Source organism: Aquila chrysaetos, chromosome 4 (genome assembly GCF_900496995.4).
Source record: "Aquila chrysaetos chrysaetos chromosome 4, bAquChr1.4, whole genome shotgun sequence".
NCBI lineage: Eukaryota > Metazoa > Chordata > Aves > Accipitriformes > Accipitridae > Aquila > Aquila chrysaetos.
In genome coordinates, this window is record NC_044007.1 from 54,188,660 (window position 1) to 54,210,451 (window position 21,792).

The 21,792-nt window shown below is 38.6% G+C and overlaps 1 protein-coding gene across 7 annotated transcripts in view; it reads right to left on the reverse strand.

Annotated features, from left to right (window-relative positions):
• The window catches only part of LPIN2 (lipin 2), a 47,656-nt gene extending 30,189 nt beyond the window's left edge, over nucleotides 1-17,467 (reverse strand). For 4 of the 7 annotated variants that reach the window (XR_005932163.1, XM_030010964.1, XM_030010968.1 and 1 more), the window contains exons 1-2: nucleotides 8,652-9,011; nucleotides 2,578-2,778 (exon numbers count right to left, since the gene is read on the reverse strand). Coding sequence is in view for 6 of the 7 variants with exons in the window: in XM_030010964.1 (XP_029866824.1) it covers nucleotides 2,578-2,778; nucleotides 8,652-8,735 (285 nt within the window). In the remaining variant the exon portion in view is untranslated. Of the gene's footprint in view, nucleotides 1-2,577; nucleotides 2,779-3,292; nucleotides 3,374-4,220; nucleotides 4,314-8,651; nucleotides 9,012-17,285 lie in introns of those variants that run through there. The other 3 variants (XM_030010965.2, XM_041122903.1, XM_030010967.2) reach the window with 3 other exon arrangements.
• Between the last annotated feature and the right edge of the window lie 4,325 nt (nucleotides 17,468-21,792).

Below are 21,792 nucleotides of genomic sequence, written 5' to 3' on the forward strand. Positions count from 1 at the left end.
GGAGAGAGAGATTACCATTCCCCACATGTATGAAATAAAAGAAAAAATAAATGTCCTTCTGAAACCAAGATACAACTATTTTACTTCCTCCTCTTTGTGAAATCTTGGGCATCCAGTTAAGTTCTATTCAACATTTTTCCAAACAAAGTGTGTTCAATATTCAGATAAAATTACCTTATTTTTCAGTAAATCTGCTTATCTAAGGGTATGTGTATATCTGCATTTAGCCTAGCTAATTAAAAACAATTTAATACATGTCAGAGAGAAACGCAATGGACTTGTCTTACTGCAGAAAATGCCAATGGCATTTCAGGTTATATATAGTTTAGACACTTTTGTCAAAAGGAGACCAAGTTAAATACTGTAATTGCTATGAGATATCCAGTATGTACATTACTCAAGTTCCAGTTTCCTGCCAATACAAAAGAAAAAATTACACCCCAAGCCATACGGCTAGTATTATGATATGAATACTCATGTTCCGTTAGTTATCATGATATGAAATGGCCAGTCAAAAAGGAAAGAGGACTAATTTTAAGATTTGCACATGGACTGCCAAGAAAAAAAACAAAACCACCATCACAGTGCTAAGACAGACAGTATCCATGTATCCTAATCCACTCCATTATTTGCCCATTTATGAGAATAAAACAATTAGCCAAGGAAACCCAATCATAGGAGATGACAAATTACAGGTAGATAATGAAACATGCATGGGGACTATACCCAAATCCTTAAGACAACAGCTTTTATTTCTCCCCCCCCCCCCCCCCCCCCCAAGAACTGTATGGTTTTGATCTGAAAATCATATTTATTTTGCTACTGAACACAGTTTATTCTTACAATATTTTCTTGAATTTCCAATTCAGTAACGAGTTAAAAAAAAAACCCAAACCTTAGTGTTTCTTTTTTTCAACCTTTACTTTATACTGATTTAGACAGACAAACATCCCTAATTTTAGTTCCTATACCTCATGCTGGTTTCTGGAGACTTCAGTATATATCTTAAGCATAGAGTTAAAGCACGGATATGCCTATTTTGTGTTCCCATACATCCTGAGACTACCAATTGATCTTAGCCTCATAACATGTCAGAGAAAAATGCGTACACAACGCAGTAATAAACATTCAACTGACAATTGAGAAAACACTCAAATGCAGAATGGTAACTCCAAGGATGAAGGGAGCAAGAAGCAGCAGCCATCCACTCAAGCAAAAGCTGAGAACTATGCTGATAGCCTAGTACAGCAGGTACCAAAAGTAGATGTTTCTACTATTCAACAGCTATCTAGAGGTACCCAGAAGCTGAAATCCTCTAAAATTTGGTTCAGCTTCTCAGAATTGTAAAGACATTTAGCAAGCTCAAGTTTCAGATCACTCCTGTTGTATCTCACTTGCTTAGACATTAGAAAAAGTACAGCTATACCACCTCTCTTGTACCTTGCTGAAAAACTGTAATGTAATGTAATCTGTTGCAGAATTGTTAAGGAAAATCAACTTTGTGTCATCAGCATGCTCATTAAGAAAAACACTGGCAAGTGGGAAATCAAAACAAAAAAATTAAACAGAGAAACTGCTGCTAGTCTGTGTTACTATGATAAACTTACAACTTTAATGCATGTAACTACTAGTATGGACCGTTAACAAATAAATGGCCTAAAATAACTGGTCTTTTAGTTGCACTTTATGCTCTTTTTACAACCAAGATATAAAGATGGGGGTTAGTTTCTCTGCAGTGACCTTTCACTTATTAGAAAAGCAGCATATAATCCTGAGGTTTTATGATCTGTTTATATCAATCCATCCTTTGGTAGCACACCCACAGGCAATACTGCCATATACATTACTGTCAGTAGGGAGTACTGTAAAGTCCCCCACAATAGGTCCATTTTTCAGTCAAATTACAACTCAATCCAACCTACTCCCTAGCACGATTACTAAAGCCTATGGAAAAGGTATGGCAGGACAATCTGCTCGGGTAGTGCCACAGTCTCAGACTGGCTGGACGGGGAATTGTACCAGGTTCTCTTTCAAATATGCCCACATAGGAATGAAGCTTCAGTCCCAGTTTTTATTGCTTGTGGATATTAACAACTGCATTTTCTACTGCATATCAGCCTTGAACAGAGCTAACAAGGAGTAATATTTATGATACGTCACCAGCCCTCAAGACACGCTCTATTTGTCCTCCAGACATTCCAAAAACAGCTGCTTGCAATATCAGGGATCAGTCAAATGGCATTAAGCACTTCTTTCCAAGCATAATTAAATAAGTAAATAAATAGCCATGTAAACATTTTAAGACTGTGAAGTCTATATGTTTGTATTATTCTTTTTGCGTAGCTCAAGAGTTGTCAAAGCTTTTCTTTCACAGTATTTTTTTGCAGAGTCCTTAGATTACCACAGGAAGTTCTGTTTCGCATTCCAAAACTATCGCTCTGTACAGCATATATGAGGAACTGCTCTGTACTAAATCAGCCTGCTAACTGTGTATGTGGGGGGCTGGGGAAGGAAGAGAGGAAAAAAAGGAATGCATTGGTATTCAAAACTTCGTTTTGGCCCACTTTCTGAACTTACCACTTTTTCTTTAGAGCGCAATACACCAAGCTTCCCAAATCGGACATGAAAAGGAGAACACTGGTATGTACCATCCTGTTGCTGGACCACAATGACATCAATGCATCCTGAAAGGGTTGCCTGATTAATGCCTTTGTACAGCTCCTTCACAGTTACCAGGACTTGTCCTGCAAGTTGTCCTACGTAGTTCATAGTCTGAGACTAAAGGAGGGGAAGAAAAAAAAAGTAAGTTAATTTTAAAAATATAAAAAAAAAATTTAATATTCATTTTTTAAAAACATCTAAACAGATGTGTAATATCACTTATAAATTACTCTGACTACTGTAACAAGCTTTACACAAATGCCTTGAAGAGTCAACAGAATTTTAAGTCAGTTCTTATATTACTAACAGTCTCCAGAGTTATAAAACATATTCTTAATAGTTTATCAACTTGAATCTATGATTATTTCAATATTTTAAAGTAAATTTTGAAGCATTTAATTTTTAAACCCCAAAACCTAGATTCAAGTGATGCTTAATTACACAGATAAGCTAAAAAGACAAATTAATTCTCTAAAGACTGCTTATTTAATACAACTGATCATCTATTGAAAATGGAGATAACTGTACGTAAGGATGCAAAAAACCCCTTAGAAGTCAGGAAAAGTTATGTAGGGTGTACTACATGTAACTCTCCCTTTACAGCTCTATATTTTAAAAGTGGCTGAGTCACCTTAAAGAAATTATCAAAAGTTCTAATGGGAGACAGAGGAGTTTGAGAATGAGCGTGGAGAAAACAAATATGGAAGAAATCCAGTTGTCCTCCTATATAAGGAAAGCAAAACACCAGTGAATTTATTTGCCATGAAACAAGTACTAAAACAAACCTCTTGCAGCATAAAAATCATGAGCTTGTAAAAACCCTTCTTGAAAAAGCACTGCTATCGACCTTCAGAAGTTAAAACTGAGATGAGCATGACTTCAACCTATGGTAGGTGATGCCAGGTACTAAAAGTTACCAAGACACTCCCGCTAGCTTTTGATTAAATCAAACTACAATAAGTATCATCTATAGTCACAATATTTACTTCTCTAAACAGCCTAATGAAGCTTGTAGGTACCTATATTTACAAAAGCTGCTGAAGTGAAGTTTGGTCTGTGAAAACACAGTGAGCCTAGCAACATGACCTTGTCTGAACACACTTCTCACCCATGAGAAGCAGATGACTTACCAGCTAACAATCCTTACTTCCACAGAAATTACACCTAAAGAATAAACACTAAATTCCAAATACTACATTTACATATGTGAAAAGCAAGTCTTAGCCAGGTTTACACACTCATGCAATATATTATTTTAAGTGTAGAGAGTTATCTTGCCCACTAACTACTTTCCACAGGTTTCACAAAGTTTCAGTTAAGAGAAAACAAATCTTTTACAGTTTTTTGTGGTTGTTCATGCTCCTGACATCAGAAAATTGAAAAAGAACAATATGTAGCCTAGGCAAAAGAATCTTACTAGATTAGAGTGGGGAGTTCAGGACAGAATGCAAGGGAAGGAAGATGCACACAATAAGATCATGCTATAGTCAAACAAGATAAACAAAGAACACATAGAATCACTTATCAAACATTCTGTCTAATCCATTAAAAATACTTACGCGAATAAATGAATTCTGAATGACTGCAAATCTTTCAGACTAAGAATGCAATGTGAGCTATGACTGCCAAAAAGAAATGAAGTCCACAGATTTCTCAGAACATCTGAGCCTTAATATAAAGAAGAGGGAAAACCATCAAGGTGTTCTAATGGAAACCTAAGTGCAACCCTTCCTCATTCTGCCCTCCCGCCTCCCACCCAAAAGACAAGCTCGTTTCAAAAATATCCAAGCAATTGCATGTCTCTGAAGTTAAGGGTAGTATTTGGGAGAACAAAGAGCCACTGCAAACAAGCAAAACACACCACACTGAACACATATCAGAACTTAAATTGTAAAAATTCTATTTTGGGATATTTCTACCAAAAAAAGTCTACAGTGAATTTCTTTGTCTATTTGTTAATCTATTTTTATTAGCCTCTGAACAAGGTTTAGGATTTTTCTTAATGCCTCTAAACAAAACTGTATTGTACTATGAGCGTTCTTCCTCCTGATACTGCTTTCATTATCTAGGTAATTAATCATTTCTGAGCCTTCAAAGTCTTCCTTACAGCAACACAGGGTATATTGCATTCATTCAGAAGGAAGCTACTTTTGTAGCATTTAACAGTATCAATATAATGATAAACATGCAGGAAATCTAAAACTACTTTCACAGACTTAGAGCAGCTGCAAGTATTTTCTTCCATCTCAGGCTTCTCAAGTCTAACATACATTACCTAATCATATTTAGATATTTGGGAAAAAAAAAAAAAAAAAATCCTTCCTCTCCACAATCCTTAAAAAGGAAGATGGGAGTTTTCCAATCCAGATTTAGAACTGTATTGTAATTATTCATGGAATTACTATGATAGGTAACACGCTAGAGAATTTTTTCCTGTAGCTTTTGTACAATATGGTTGATGAAGACAAAAAGAACAGACTGTCATTGAATGACTAATGAGATCAGCAGAATGGACTCCCTATCAACATTAGTGATTAATAAAATTCAGTTTCATCTCTAAGTAGTTTCATGTATGACTATAAAATTGACTGCTTGCTAACAAAATAATAGCTCATGCTTGCTAAAAAGGGGAGGTCTCACTTCAATCCTTCCTCATCTGACCCTCTTAATGAGCTGATTTTAGCTCACTGACACAACTGGCAGAAGTCTATCCATTTTGTTGTTGTTGTTGTCGGTGGCTTAGTAAGTTTAGATTAGGTCACTAAGAAGAATGTGACAACACCAAAGAGTCATAAGGCACACAGCAGCACCACAGAGCTAGAAGAAAAAGGCTAGGGCAGGGAATTGAACATCTTCCTTTTGACAAGTGAGCTACTTGCTGTATCTCATGGAACTGTAACCCAAGACAGAAAGGTAGCAATATCTCTGCTTTACTGTTCAAGCAATTAGTCTCCCTCTACAATGACAGTCAATCTTTATTCTTTATTTTTATCTTGGGAAAAATTCTCTAACACATAGTTATTATCATTCATGGTTATACGTTGGCTGCTTCCAAGAGGAGTCTATAGTATTGGCTTACAAAGAAAAGTTGATTTCATGTCACCAAGGAGACTGAATCTGTTAAAAGAAATGTTTGGCACAATCAGGAATAGAAGTCCTTAATAGAGTCTCCGTTCCATATATTTCATTTCAGTGAATAGGACTTGAGAAGTGGACATTACCAAGGAATTATCTATCATTTAAGTAGCGCCTGTTTAAAGGATCAGAATTTCACACCAACTGCTATGAATTAAGTTCAGTTGATAAATAATCTAATTTTCCTCACATACATGCTAACAGACCTTGTCTAACCACAGAAAATAACTCCCCAAAAGCCCCACAAGACTGAAGCATTCACCTATTTTACATATATTCTCGCCTTCCTGTAGCAAAAGTTCTCTCATAGATCTCAGTTATATTTCTGTAGCTCACAGCACAGCCACTTTTATGATCATACATAAACAGAATAACCTCTTACTTGTGAAAGTTATGAACTTTTGAACCTACTGAGTACTAAAAATTAAAAATAAAGTATGTTTACAAGGAAAGAAGCTTTTTATGATCCAAGTCTTAATGCAAACATTGTTTTGTACATTGTAAGTAAACAAAATTGTATATCAGAAACTAATTTATATTGTTGCTTATCATGTTGTAGTTCAGCTTTTAACATAATTGTTTCATTTGTAAGATAAACATATTATTTAAAAAGGTTCAAACTGTAGCAAGCAAATGATCAACCAGAAATAAAGTGTCACTACATAAATTAAACATCTCATGTTTCTCAGGTATCTCAAATGTCAATAGAACCCCAGCCAGGAGATTTTTAAATTTTGCAGGTTTGTTGGGGTTTTTTTGCTTTAAGTTTTATTGTATATTGTTAGAAAACTTGTGGTGAGCAGTACCAGATCTGACTATAGAGAGGAACAGTGTAAAATGTTATTGTGTGAATTCTTGCAAATGCGATAGAAACAGCCTGATCACAAAATAGCCAGTAAGACAAAGCATTTCCTCAATAACACTCTTTATTTCATGCTTAGTATACATTTATTAAATGTCATTGTCCTGAAAGCAGACAAAAGCGGAGAACAGTATGCCTTCATAATCTGCTACAAGAACATAAAAAGCATGCCAATTTCCAGTTCCGCAATTCAAGGCAGAAGTCTGATGGACAACACAAGCTAAGAAAGGGCAATACAGCAATATTTCACAATACTGTTTAGCTTTTAAGTTTTATTTATTTTGATATCCAGGGTATATACATTACCTGATGCAGTCAAATTCCAGAACTCTGCATAAAAGCTAAAGTTAATGTAGCTCACTGCTACTTAGTCTTCTAGGATGGCAAATTAGAAGGCTATCAATACCTAAGGTCTCACAGCAGAAAAACACTTACTGTGACTTTTGAGGCTCCAGAAAGACTGATTTTTGAATGTTTAGGCAATACTACCTAGTTTGCAAAAATTCTTATATCTGAATATATCAATACTACTAAGCTAAGTGCAACTGTAATTGGAATGGGGGAAAAGATCTCTCTGCCCTATATCATAAAGACTTTTTTCTGGCAAGAAGCCATTACAATGCAAAAGGCAGAAACTGAAAGTGCTTTTTTTTTTTCCTTTTCTTTTTTTGAGAGAGAGAACATAAAAGTAAATACAAAATAAGAAAAGAAAATATCTACTTTGGAAGTTCAAGAACTAAAAATAAAATTCTGTGCCTCTACCTATAAAATACTCAGATCAGTTAAACTAAAATTAACCCTGCATATGTTGGCTGACATCCTCATGTTAGAGCAATGAGGAATCGAATGGCTCTCACAAATAATGATTAAACAGTACTACAGCTCAGATTAAATATCTAACATGCTCCACATGATAGCCAAATTCTCAAAACTCATCACCAGGAAATGCTTACATTAGCACAACTTGAGCAGGAGGTTTTGTGGATAGGAATTATATCTATGTACCATTAACAAAGATGTTATCTTGCCTGCTACAAAACCAACACGTTTTCTTGAACAATTTTTTTATGTTACTCAGCAATATACATACACAAGTGCAAGGTATAATCAAAAGTCTGCCCACAAATTTGTTTTCTGTGTATTTGGAGTACTGCTTTAGTAAAGGTAAACTGTATTTTTTGTGTTCTTAAAGCCAACACCTTTTATACAGATGCACCCATATGAACATGAATGCTACAAATGCCCAATTCAACAACAGAAAAAGAAGAGTGCAAGTTACTCAAAGGCAAGCTATCAGATTGTTCTAGAGAGATACAGCTTTAGAGGGCATGAATTTTAACTATCACTGAAAAAAAAAAAAAGTTACTTAAATGTAGATCTTAGCTTACAAGAGAGTAGATATTTATACATGTCATTTATTTTGAGATACATTTAGAGGATTCAAAGATAGTCTAATGCCACATGATGTAAACAGTAAAGAAGTTGCATTTGTTTCAAGAGATTAGGTAGAAAAACAAAATAAAAAACATGCATAGTAATGGTTTCCCTCAATTTATCCCATCTTGCCTGTATTTGTGTGTGTGTGTATATATATATATATATTTATTTATTTATTTATGAGGTAGGAGATTTCCTTAACCAGAGAAAATCTTTAGCAAGTGTTTTACTAGCTTCTATTTTATAACCTGAAAAGACTCGGGGGCAAAAAAATGACTATGTGAAACAGGACCACTATAGCATCAGGTTTACTTGGCAAAAACAAGCAAACAGAAACAACTTTGCTCCTAAGTAGAGATATTAATTGGGGTTTAGGATTGCTTCTAGTACTGCACAGAGCACTTATGGAACAAAAATGGGAAACAAAGTAAGTCTGTTGAATGCCTAATTAAAGGCTTCCATTTACTATTAAAAATAGGCAGTCAGTTTTTACATATTTTAACTACGCTATATGAAATTATATACCCATGCTTGGCAATAAATCTGTCAAACTCACCAAGATTCCAGAAGAAACCCTTTCGTGGGCAGCAACACTTCTATTGAAGTCATCTTCAAAACCATCCTTTTCTGAGAAATGCATCTCAGAAAACAGGAAACTAACTTTCCACAGTACAAGTAAATGCAAAGCTTACAGCCATAACAGAATGTTGTATCAGCATTTCTCCTCTTTCCATAGAAGCAGAAGAATTATGTAAATCTTCTGGTCTCTTAAGACAAAAGTGTTTGGTATACTTTCCCACGCACTATTATGATTAAAAAGGAAGCGCTTCTTTAAGAAAGCTCACATAGAAACTCCCTTACCAATAGGCTTTGCTTGAAATGTCACAGCCCCCTTGCACTCTTTGAGATAAGTAATAACACGGGCAGACTTTGCCATATGTTTGCACTGATAGGTAACGATCTTGTTTTACATCAGGTCACGTGACTAACTGAAGCTCCCATGAAAAGAAACAGGGATTTAGTTAATGATTCTTAAGCAAAGTCTACATTAGCTCACTTGGAGACTTTTCGCCCACTGTTGCAACTTTACCACCTGTAGCAGCATTCAAAGTCCTAGTTCAGCCTGCTGCGCACCTAACTCAAGAATGCCTGCTGCCACTCCATGTGCCTGCTCCTTCCACTGATGGTTTCACTGGGCTAGCTAGTCACATTTTATAGGGCAAATTTGATGACATTTCAGGGTCTGGTATTTGTGGGCTATTTTCCCCCCTTTTTGAAGTTCCATTATAATAGTAAACTGAGACAATTGACCTGGTGTCAAGTTTATACTAAACCATACAAAAACAATGCACACCAAAATAAACATTTTTTCCTGTGGAAATTTTCCTACTTTCTTTAAACTGAATTGTTAAAGCAGTATAATTTGGGTGTGTGTACAATACATACAAGCTTATTGTATACCTAGCTCCATGACTGAGAATAAGAATTAATTTTTGATCTGAAGAATTTTGAAATGTCGTTACTTCTCTAAATAGCATCATGGATAGGGGAAATAACTGAAGAAGTGTAGTAGTATAAGGAAACAATTCTACCCTTGAATGGGAGAGACATTCTTTGAGGACCATTAATATTCCCTCAACATAGACACATTCTCATTACCTAAACCCATGCATCTTCTCCTGACCCCCACGGCGTTACTTTGTGTCTGCTACAGAAGACTGTGGAGGACTACTTCTTGAATTACAAGTGAAAAAATAACCTAGGATACTACTACCATCTTCACTGTATCCTCTAAATTTTGTAAATTTATGCATTAGGCTCTGATGCAAGGACAAAGAATGACATTACTGGATGCAGTAGGTTTCCAAAATAATTAATGAACTACACTCAAGGCTAAAACTAAATTGGTCTTGATGACAGGCTCCTAAATTGAGTGTGGGGACTGCTACATCTGCAGTAAGGTTGCAATAAGCTGCAACCATATCTGGGCCCTTTTCTATACACTGAATAAGTTCGTATTTAATGTGGCTCTTCACAGGAAAAATTACTGGTTTTGTTAGCAGACATAACAAGTATTTTCACAGGATTTTAAGAATTACTAGACACTCTCAGTTTTACTCTGCTCGTTCATCATTCCTTTATCATGTGTGTTCCATTAAAATATGGTAAAAAAACACAGTTATGAGCACTATGTTATTTCCTTACAATTTACACAGGAAAATTAGCTTTAGTTTTGAAAAGCAAATACCCCATATGTGGAAGTATTAGAAGCAATGTTTTTCATACAACCCTAATCCAGCTCTTTGGTGTGGGTAGGTTCTACTGTGGTTTAGCCTCAGAAAGCACATATTTTTTTCACCAGCCTCATGCAAGTTAATATCGCTGACAAAGACCAGTCATCATCCTATGTTCTTTTTTTTCTCTGCTCTTTGTGAGTCTACACATCTTAACCCATTGCTCATTAGTCAAAATCCCTGATGGGTAGTATGATTCCATTTTCAAATAATAGTTTTCTACAGTAACCTTCATAATACATTTGATTGCATTAATTTAGTTTTACAGCATCCCAGAGACACAGTATTATTTTTTTCACCTATGCAATGGGAAACTCAGGCCAGAAGAGTAGGAATTGAAAATACAGGGGGTTTTAGCACAGTTAAAACTTGACTTTGCAGAGTTTCCCTCCATTTTCTACCTCTTCGCATATTCAAAACATTGCTTCCATAGGCTACATTTGTAGCTGCTAATCAGATTTACGTATCCCAGATGGTCATTAAAAAAAAAAAAAAAAGTCTGATTGCCTGTGAAAATTATATTTAAGTGATATGATTGTACTGTATAGGAACTGTAGAACAAGTGTGACCAGAACACAGCTACAGGACATTTCCCCAGCTTTCATCAGTACATGTCACTCTAAGTCCATTCTAAGAAAGGAAGCAGAAATTCTATAGACATGAGCTTCTATCAGTACACAATCACAATTCACTCAGAGATCAGGATAAATATGCTAATTAACATACCCTAATAGGTACGACAAGTATGGGACAACCATTTTTCATGTCCCGTATGTCTCCTTCACACCATCCTGACCCAAATCATTTTACACTATCAGTTTAGACTTAAGCACCACAGTTCTCAGTCTCACACATCCTGATATTGGAAAAGGTCCTTCCTCTCCAAGCTTCAACTCAGATTCCTAAATTTCACCACACTTTATTTTCATGCACTTTTTACACTTTGTCTATTGGGTGCAAATAAAGTGGAAGAATTCCCAGTTCTCCTACAGAGATTACGAAAATCAGGTTGGGACTGAAAACACTCTCCGGTGCCCAAGTTCTTGCTCCTAGCCCTGGTCTGATGCATCTTCTTACTGAAACTGGAAATAAAGCTCTGCTCATTCCAGCTTGTGGTAAAATACATTCAATACAGCGTCTCTGTTACCTTTAACTGCAAAAGTTTATCCATTCTCAATATGGACTTTTAAACCTAATTCAAAGGCTAATAACTTTGCGGAAATAAAATAAATTTAGACGTGAATAACAGAAGACAAAATGAATGAAGACCATCTGCCTCAGATCCCTTCTGAAAGGGGCAGGAGAATTTTTCTAAGAGAAAACAGCTACAGTTTTTCCTCTAGTAGAGTGGAAACATACTATCAAGTTTCACTTTTTATTAAAAAAAATATATACTTGCTAAAATTTTCCATACAAAAGCTGAAGATGGCTAATATATAACTTGGAATGAAATTTTCCATTTTAGCAATGTTATGTGCAACTAAAAATCAAATTCTGCTCAAAAATGCTGAAAAAGACTAAAAGGCAGTGTAACCTTTTACCCACAATTCCCAGCCATGCAAAATATAAAAATAATGAAAACACCCTGCCACAAGTAATAATAGCATGGTACTAGAATCCAAGCAGTTAACTGATGTTAGAGAAACACCATTGCCCACTAAACTGGTGGTTAAAAATGAATAAAATCAAATGTCTAGTTTTCCATCTACGATGCAAGATGGTAAATTCAATGCCTTCAAGATCTCCTGTCAGGTAGAGTCAAAAGACATTCAAATTAGAATATTTTCCAGTGCAGCTTAAGTATTTTTTTATCTCCAAGGAAAAAAAAAATAGATAGCAAGAAAGGAAATCCGCTATTTATTTGGACTTAGCCTTTTTTGTAATGCGTCAACAGTTATATCTCTATGATCTACTATGAATCATCTGATTCCAGTATTATGGCATCTTTCATTGTATTAATCTGAGCATTTGCCTTTTTTTTTTTTTTAAGTTACCTCTTTTTCTGTTTACAAAGGAACTTCAGTGAGAACAAAGAATACTTTAAAAGTCCATAAAGTGAGTTTTACTGTTATAATGATCAGTTCAATCAAAAACTTAGGTTACATGGACACAAAAAGTTCTTAGGTACATGAAGACCTTAACTTCTTTCAAGGTACTGGAAAGAAGTAACTGGCTAATCCAAGAGTGCACCCCTTGGGAATCTGCATGGTCATATCCCACACAAGTGCCTGCCACACTTGACATATCTGTTTCCAGCTGCACAGACACTTCTACAGCCACATCATCCTTGGCTGAACTTATTTCTAGACACATACCACAGAAACCAAAGTTTCTGAATAGAAATTCCATCTATCTCATTTTTACATGAGATGCGAGAGAGCAGATGAAGCTTTTCCTGTATGTTTCTAGAAAGCACTAAGCATTTCCCTAATAAGCAGTCCCTTATCTATTTTCTCCATTTTAAAAGGTTTCTTTCCAGGCACTGATCTGCCTGAGGTGTACTTATATTTTCTTACAACTTTCCAGAATTTAAAAGTCAAAGCAAAAGAACATAGTCATGTATTTAAGCATGAAATGCATCCTGATCTATTAGTGGTGAATAATTTGGTTACCGTTAGAATAGGTACATGAATATAAGATCTAAGACCAGTACATACCTTCAGGTTGACAAGAAAGAACAGAAATATACTAATTCTGAGCAATACATATATGGAATACCCCAAAATTTCTAAATATAGTGTATATAAACAAGAAACCTTTTCTTACTTCATAGACTCTCATATTGTTGAACTGATGAACATGTACCAATAGAGAACAACATCCATAAATTTAATTTGCATATACAACTTGGCGACTTTGTTAGAAAATCCGGTAAAAAATGCTAGTCTTACAGAATTCCCACACAAAGGTATTCACAGCATGAGATCTTGAGAAGGGGAAAATTAGATATTGCTGAGCAAAGTAGCATACGTTTACTTTCACCAAACACAATCTACTTGCATTACTGAGTTTTAATGAACACAGAGATCACATCTGTCTGAAGGATGTATCTGTTCACCCCTAGCACACAACAGCATGTCTGCACACCATCTGCATGGGACATGACAAACCTGCAAAGCAGCCTCACAGATTTCTTGTTTGTGTTAACATGCTCACTTTTCATTTGGGGAATGAAAGGCTTCAAGTCAAGTAATTTTTTTAAAATCATTGTATTTCAGTTCACATCACAAACTAAATTCTATTGTTAGCCAAGTAAGACAATTACTTCCATTTCTAACAGAATCTCAGCTACAATTCATTATTGGAAGCACTTCTCTGAAAAAAATTTGCAAAGAATCCTTTACACATTTCCTTTAAGAGGCCTTTCATAACAGTCAATCTAGAGGAAGTACATTTCCTAAGGAGACAGTTATGCAGTCTAAAAAAAGAGACAAGTAAACCTAAAGACATGGCCTAAGTCTGGCTTAGCATGTGCTGGCTTCAGCCACATATACCAACACAAAAATGTCACATGGTACACTGGAGACTTTTCTATTATTACTTTGCATATGTCCAATTCTGGTATTGAACTTAAGCACTTTGGATAAAGAAATGGGCCAGTTCCTCAGTTAAAAATCTTATCCATTCACTCAGTACAGATAGCAGCAATGAGGAAGTGTACCTTAGTTTGGGGAAAAAGGTGACTCGGGGCAACTTCTAGCAGTTAATGTCAAATTACATTACTGCAAATCTGAAAGAAACTGATAATAAAATACTTAACTAGGAAGGGGAAGCTAGCATCCTTTACTTGGAAATTCCCTTGAAATATAAACACAAGAAAAAGTTAAATTTCTGTCAATAATAATAAAGTCCCCCAAAAGTGTGTTTAAGCTCTGTCCTCAAATACAAAGACGAGCTGACTTGACTTGACATGAGTTTCATATTAAACCAGCCTGCCTGCACAAATTGAAATATAAGTACTAACATTACTACATACTAGGGTGTTTGTAACAAGTGAGATAGCAGCTAGGTGGAATCAAAACTCATTTTTAAGTGAAAGATTCTTTGCAAAAGCAGCAACATTTTTACTATGCTTGAAGTGGATAATTTTATTTACAATTTTAAAAAAACTCTGCTTGCCTCTATAACAGTGAGATATTTACAGAGATGACATCTCTGCGTTACTGTAGAACCTTAAAATGCAACTTCAATGAGATCAAAGGTTCATAAAGAAAGTACTCCTGGTCTGCACTGTCACATGCAAAGTCATTGGGATATAATATGCTCCTATGTTATGTTCTCAGAATTTGCCCACTATGGGATGAAGACATATAATGCATACACTTTAGACCTGAATTTGATCACAAACATTATCACCCACTGTTCTGTATAAGCCTGAAACCATTTTCACTTTGGATACATGTAACATGCAGCACTGAATCTCACACCAGGTGTCCTTTCATCCCTTTTCAGACAGTTACATACAAGGTATTTGCAATTCATGATATAAACAATGATTAAAAGTTACTTTGTATATAAGCCAAAGCTATTTTACCAAAAACAAACAAACAAACAAAAAGTAGCATTCTAATTCAACACAGATATTCTATGCTCACACAAAGACCATGAAGAACTGTCTGTTCTCCTACATGCTGTAATCTTGCACTTAAAATGTAAAAGACTGGAAAATAAGAAAATTATGATCTGGAGTATTAACCATGTGAGCATCTTCCAGAAAGAGAGAAACAAATGCAACTAATTTAACCTCTAGCTTTGATAGAGGTTCCCTATGTGGCTTTGAACAAAATCCTTTCAGCTTTATCTGATCTAGATTGCAAGTTCTCGAGGGCAGAGACCAAGTCATAATGCACGTGATGCAAAGAAGGGCTGTTCTGGGCCTCCAGATACATAAGGACGTGTCAAGTGCAGTACGTACAGTTTATATTTCCCCATAATTGATCATGACTCTACACTAGTGGAAAGAAATTCTGGCAGTAGGGAGAAAGGACATAAAGTTCTCTGCACTGAGAAACTGGAACATTTCACATGTATGTCTTCCAAGTAAATAATAACAAAGAACTAAACTTAATTTTGTAACAAACTGAAATGTTAAATACTAAGAATAAGACAAGTTCAAACACCACCTCTTCTACAGGCTCTTAAAAAAACCCAAATGTTTTGATATGCTTAACTGAAAAGTTATGCTATGAGCCTAATAGTTAATACTGTAATTGCTTATGACAGCCTTTCAGCACTATCTAGTTATTCCTACTGAAATTAAGAATAATACCACATAATACAGCACTTCACTCAAAGTTCCAACATTCTGAGTTAATTTAGAAAGTTTTTAACTTCAGCTTATCAGTTTAATATTCTACTATATAATAGTAATATGCTTTTACAGAACACCTCACAGATCATTCCCTTACTCCACTCAGGTAAGGAGATCTTCCTTGATTTTTTGCAAGAGATGCCAAAATTGTTTACATTCCTTTATGTTCTGGAATGCAAAGAAACCATAGCAGGGGCTAGGAGAGAAGGCACAACTGATGGCTGTGGCTGGAGCTAGTTGCCTAGTATGCATACAAACAATGGTTAGGTACCTATTGACTGACTGACCTGCCCACACTTTCAGTAACACAAAGTGAAGGCATTTTGTGACTGACTAATGAATATCTGTACATTCTTAAAATGTGTACAACACTACACATTTTTTCCTCTTTCAAGATATTTTTGCAAACATTAAGATCTCAGTATTCAAAATTGCCCTAGGAAATGCTATTACAAAGTATAAAAAACCAAACACAAACAAACAAAAAAACCCCCAACCCCAAACAACTGAGTACTGTAGGATTGTCTATCTTCTCTGACTGTATCCTAAACAATACCATATAGCATTATGGGGTATGGCTAACAAATTCTTTCTCGTAACAACAACGGAATTTTTTTTGGGGAAAAAAAAAAGTAATCAGACAACGTGCACATACAAAGTGCAGCCAAAATACAGGTATATTTATGACATCATTTTGCTGGATGGAAATGCCCACGTTTAAACAGCATATTGTCTTGATCTATTAAAAATCATTGATGTCTGCTACATGTACTCAGTAACCACTTAATGAGAGGAAGAATGCAGTTCACACAAATTAATTTAGACGTGCACTTGGCAAAAACTCAAATACATACACAAAAAAAGCAGACGGTGTACTTCCAGTGATTAACACTTCATACTCCCTACACCAGTAGGGATAAACACAAAGGAGGAGTACCCCGCAGGTAGGCAAGTTAACTGCCTGACTGTAAGAAATGCGTATCCGTAAAACGGAAGGAGCTCGGGCAGCAAGGCACGTATTGCGATTTTTGACATTTAAAAGTCGCACCGCCAAGCAGAGCCAGTAAAACCGACGTTTCAAAACGGTACGCCGCCCTTCTGTCACGGCAAGGCTGGAAGGCAGCTCCAGGGGTCACCGAGCGCCGGCCGGCAGGGCACGCAGAGTCGCAGCCCCCCGCCCCCGACCTAGCCAGCACACCTGGCAGACAGGGGATGGGAGGGGATGTTTCCCCTTTCCCCCCCGCTGCCCTGCACACCGGCACAGCCCAGCTGCCGCCGGCCTGGGCTGCGGGGAACCCAGGGCAGCGGCTGGGAGCGCAGGCACCGCCGGCGGGCGGGCGGGTGGGCGGGCAGGCCGGCCCCGCTTCCCCACGACGAGAGCGCTCTTCGGGGAGGGAAGCCGAGCCGAACCGCGCCGGGAGCCGGGACAGCCCCTCCGCCACCCACCTTCCCCTGCAGCCATCCGGGCTAGCTCGCTCGCTCGGCGGCCCCCCCGCCCTTCTCCCTCACACACAGGCAGACACCCCGCCCCCGTGCGCGCCCCCTCCCCAAGCTGACTTGGCGGCGGCGGCCCCTTCTCGCTTACCTCGGGCGGGGCCCGGAGGGGCCGGCGTCAGCCGAAGAGGGACGGATGGATGAACAGAGGGGAACAAACGCGGAGCGGGCGGAAGAGGAGAGCGGGGAAAGCAGCGCTCGGCTGGATACGAACTGCGCCGAGAGGCAGCGGTTGGTGAGGCGCGTGCACGTCCGCGCGCGCGCTGGCGGCGGCTTGGAGGGCGGGGACGCGCCGCCGCGGCGCGGGCGAGTGGGCGGGCGAGGGCGCGCGCCACCTCAGCGGGGCGGGCGAGGGCGCGCGCCACCTCAGCGGCGCGGTCCCCCTCAGCGGCGCGGTCCCGCCTCGCCCCGGGCACCACGTGACCCTGAGGCGACGCAGGGGAGGGGGAAGGACGCGCGTGGGCGGGGCGGGCGGCGGGGCGCACGTCGCCGCTGCCTGGTGCTGTGCCGGGGTGGGGGCAGCGGGGTCGGCAGCGCCACCGGTCCCGCGTAACTTGCGCCGTGTGGGGCAGGAGGCGGCTGCGGGCGTTTTAACCGGCGCCAGCGAAGCGGGACAGAGGAGTAGAGACTGTGGCGACCGCGGCCTTGCTGAGGCAGTCACCCCCGGCCTTGCCTTCTTCGCCCGCCCTCCTCCTCCTCTCCTTCCCCGGCGCCGCAGAGCCTCTCGGCGGGCGTCGGGAGGCTGTGGCCCGGCCCCGTGTTGGTGTCGCAAGCGCAGAGCGGTCGTGGCTTGGGTGACGTGACGCATCCCGGCTACCTACCGCGGTGACTCAGTCGCCGCCCGTTTCTTCAGGCGCGGGCCTGAGGTGATCGGCGACGAAGTGCTCTCTGCAGCTATTTGTAGCCGTAGTCTGAGCTGTGTCTCAGAATTAACACCTCGTGACGGGGATGTTGCAAAAGAAACTCTGCGTTCGGGGTGTTTGCTGCTTTATACGTCTGTCACTGCATCCTTCTTTTGAAGGTTATGTGCCAAGGTGTTTTGTTGTTTTTGGGTTTTTTTTAATGAAAGGGTAGAACTGCAAAATCAAAACGTGTCCAGCAGCCCAGGTATGTATTTCAGCTCAGCGGCTTCATTGCCCATTGCTTTTGTGATTCACACTGCTGCTCGTTGAAGTTGCCTTGATTATGTGTTATTATTTACTTGAGTCATACTATTGCCCAGAGGCCCCAGATGATACTGAGACATATTATGTACTAAAACAGGATAATATTCTCACCCCAAACAACTTGGAGAAGTAGCATAATTGGAAATACAGTTTAGGTTTCATGAGTGTGAATTAAGTGTTCTAACACTAGCCATGTTACTTCTTTATTTTACTGTACTTTTATTTGTCCACCAATTACTTTTTCGTCTGCCAATCTGTTGACAAGAGCTTTGTTAAAAGCTGGCCTTGCCCCACTTGGTGTTAGAGCCATTTAGGGCTCTCACAGGTTTTATGTAACTGTCACATAAGAAATCAGGCTAGTTAACAGAGAATTCAATGCAGCTGACAAAAAGACATGCTAGCATGCAAAGTAGTATATAGACAAAGTTTACTGTGATAGTCCACATATCTCCAAAAAGATCCTTGACAATCTTTTGTACCAGTCCTACAAAGAGATAAGATCTGTTTGTTCATCTGTACCTCCTGGGACAAGCTGCCTAAAAGATTATAGTCAGTGAGTTTGCTTATTTGCAAATAATATATTTAAATCCCTTTGAGCATGGAACTAAAAAAAAAATCTATCCCTGCATAACATGCAGGCTGGATTTTTAAAGAAAGCAGTTCATGGAAGAAGACAGAAACACAGAATTACATGGATAGGGTGACCACACCATACATACGTAAAAAGAAAGAAAGGTCGGATTTCATGCCTGCTCATTTTGATAATGTTATTGTTGTGTCAGAAATTCTGAGTTAATTTTGGAATGCTTTCCAGGACTCAGGATATATGGATGCAACACAGACTAATGGAGCAATTTTCCACCCTTCAGTGCAACCTTGTTTCAGCTGCAGCAGTTTTCTGAAGAGGCCTTCCTTTTGAATATAATGTCGTAATAATAATTACCTAGCCACATTAGTATGACATCTGTTGCAAACATGCAGTCTGCACTTCAGCTAATAGATCATTTCCCTGCTTTACCGAGTTCTTTATTTGGCATCTTAGTTGCTTAGTTTGTAAGGGTAACCCCATCAGCGGTTGCTCTAACAGAATATTTTTACTTGTGTTCCCATGATCTTTGTTGGTCATAACGGCAAGTGATTTTTTTTTTTGTTGAGGAGATTCTCCTTTCCAACACTAGACAGCCTGGTTCACAGGGAGGTAGGAGGTAGGGGCTAAACCTATCATATGTCCTCAAATATCAATTTTAAGATAGATCCTATTATTAAATTAAGCCTAATCCAAAAGCAGGCTAGCGTCTTAGGTGGCAGAAAAATCTGTACTTGAAAAGGGGTAACAAATTGATAGGTTATACTGTTCTATTTCACACCTGGAATAGGCACTTCTGATTAAAAAGCATTTATTTGAAAACACAGTATTTTCCCTTTAGGTAACCTTTTCCGTTCCAAAATTGTCATCTCTAGACAATCAGAAGACTACAGAAGTAGACAGCCCTCAGTATTTTCCTTTTGTATTCTCTACTCTTTTTGCACTTACACATAGAAGATTACAGTCAAGCTGTAAAAATGGCTTGCATTTTCCACAGCTGTATCAAGTGAGATTTGTCTCCATTCTGACTGCATGGGCTTACACACCATAGTGGTGTAGATAGAATCTCTCTACATCTATGCATGATTTGCGGTCCTTGTTGAACCATAACTCACTGGTAGTTAAATCAGGGCCCCCAGGCCCCAGGAAACCTGCCAGTTCATTTACGTTCATTTTGCCTTTTCACCACAATGTCACTGCTGTTTTCCCCATCAGGGACAGGGGAGGGTGTGATAAGAACAACTGCTTACTTTTTTTTTTGTTTGGCGGAGTGGAAATAATTTGAAAGTGTGTTACCTAGTGCCACACATAAATCAGTGGGTCTGTGGCTGTTCAGCTGCCAGATCGTGTCTAGCAGCAATAGTGTGTGAGAGAAGTAGCCTGCTTAGGCCTGGGCAAGAAATGGTGAGGGGTCTTCAGTAGGTTAAGATACAGAGTGCCAGAGGTAAATCACAGGTCTGGGAGGATATAGGGTGCTAGGCATGGCTTTGGTGAAGTCTCAGAAAATTTGTGGTTCTACAGACAGTAGAGAGCTGTAGGTATAGGGATGTAGCACCAACCCCCAGCTTGCATTGGTCCCTGAGTGCTCAACATGTTGCTGACATTTGTAGATGAAAGAAAAGATGACTTTTTGCTTAGTTGTTACAGCAGTTTAAAAAAAAAAAAGAGTCTTTGGCCACTTAAGGCAAAAAAAGCTGACATCAGTGATGAGGTATTGTTATGTCATTTTGCCTGTTTGTATACATACAGCACCCAGAAACCATTGTTTGGATCAGTCTTTTATTCCATATCCACCATCACCCCTGCTGATATTACAGCAGTCAGGATATCCTTAAACTTTTTTTTTTTTTAATTGATGTTTAGACTCTATCTGTTATGTCTTACCCCTAGTAAACCTCAGAGACCACTTATTTCTGCATCTTGGTCATGACTAACACATGTCCTTTCAGGAGTCTTTCAATAACTTCTCTGAGATCAGAATGACATTATGACAGGATGTAACAATTTAGTTTAGTTTATCTTTTTAATCCCATTTAACAGTTGGAAAAAAATGAGGAAAGTTAATAGCGAGGATTCAGGGCTGTAAGGAACTGTACCCTGAGCCACCAAAATATTTAAGCACACTAATAGTCTCACTGTAGTTGATGGACTTGTTTGTAGGTTTGGGATATTTGGTTAAGTCAGCACACTCAGATCAAGTCTCATGTGAGCGATATTTCTCCATTCTTTGTCAATCATTATCAGGTGTTCCACAAACCATTTTCTAATAGGTATGACAGGGTTTCAGGCCTCCTGTTAAGAGGTTCCTTATCCTTGCCAAAATCACAGCCTAATTAAGTAGGAGGCTTTATTCTGCTCCTGTTAGTATGAGTGATGAAACAGTAAATGGAAATGACTGTGTCAAATAGGATGGAGGGTAGAAGATGCAAGGTGGGGAAGGAGGGAAGGAAAGGTGTTGCATTTGAAAATGTGCAGAAGGAGAAAGATTACAGAAAAGACATCTCACATAATGGAATAGGAAATGAGACAAGGGGAAAAGGCAGCAGAAGATTGCAGGCAAATCTGGTGCCTTCCCCTCCTTGCCATCGGTCTCATCCCCTCACTGTCTTTCTCACAGTACCTTCATCTCCAGAAGCTCTTGTGGAATGGAGTAGCTTAACGTTTTTCTCTTTATAGCTTTTGTTGCTGTTTTCCCCAGGCCAACATTTTGCTTCAGTTCTTAAAGCTTATTGTCCTTTTAGCAAGACAAAAAAACTTGGGTGAAAAGATTTGTTTCAGATGTCTGTCTGGTCAGTGTAAGTGCAGCTTAAATGGAATATCGTTCATGTATTCATCTTACAGTTATT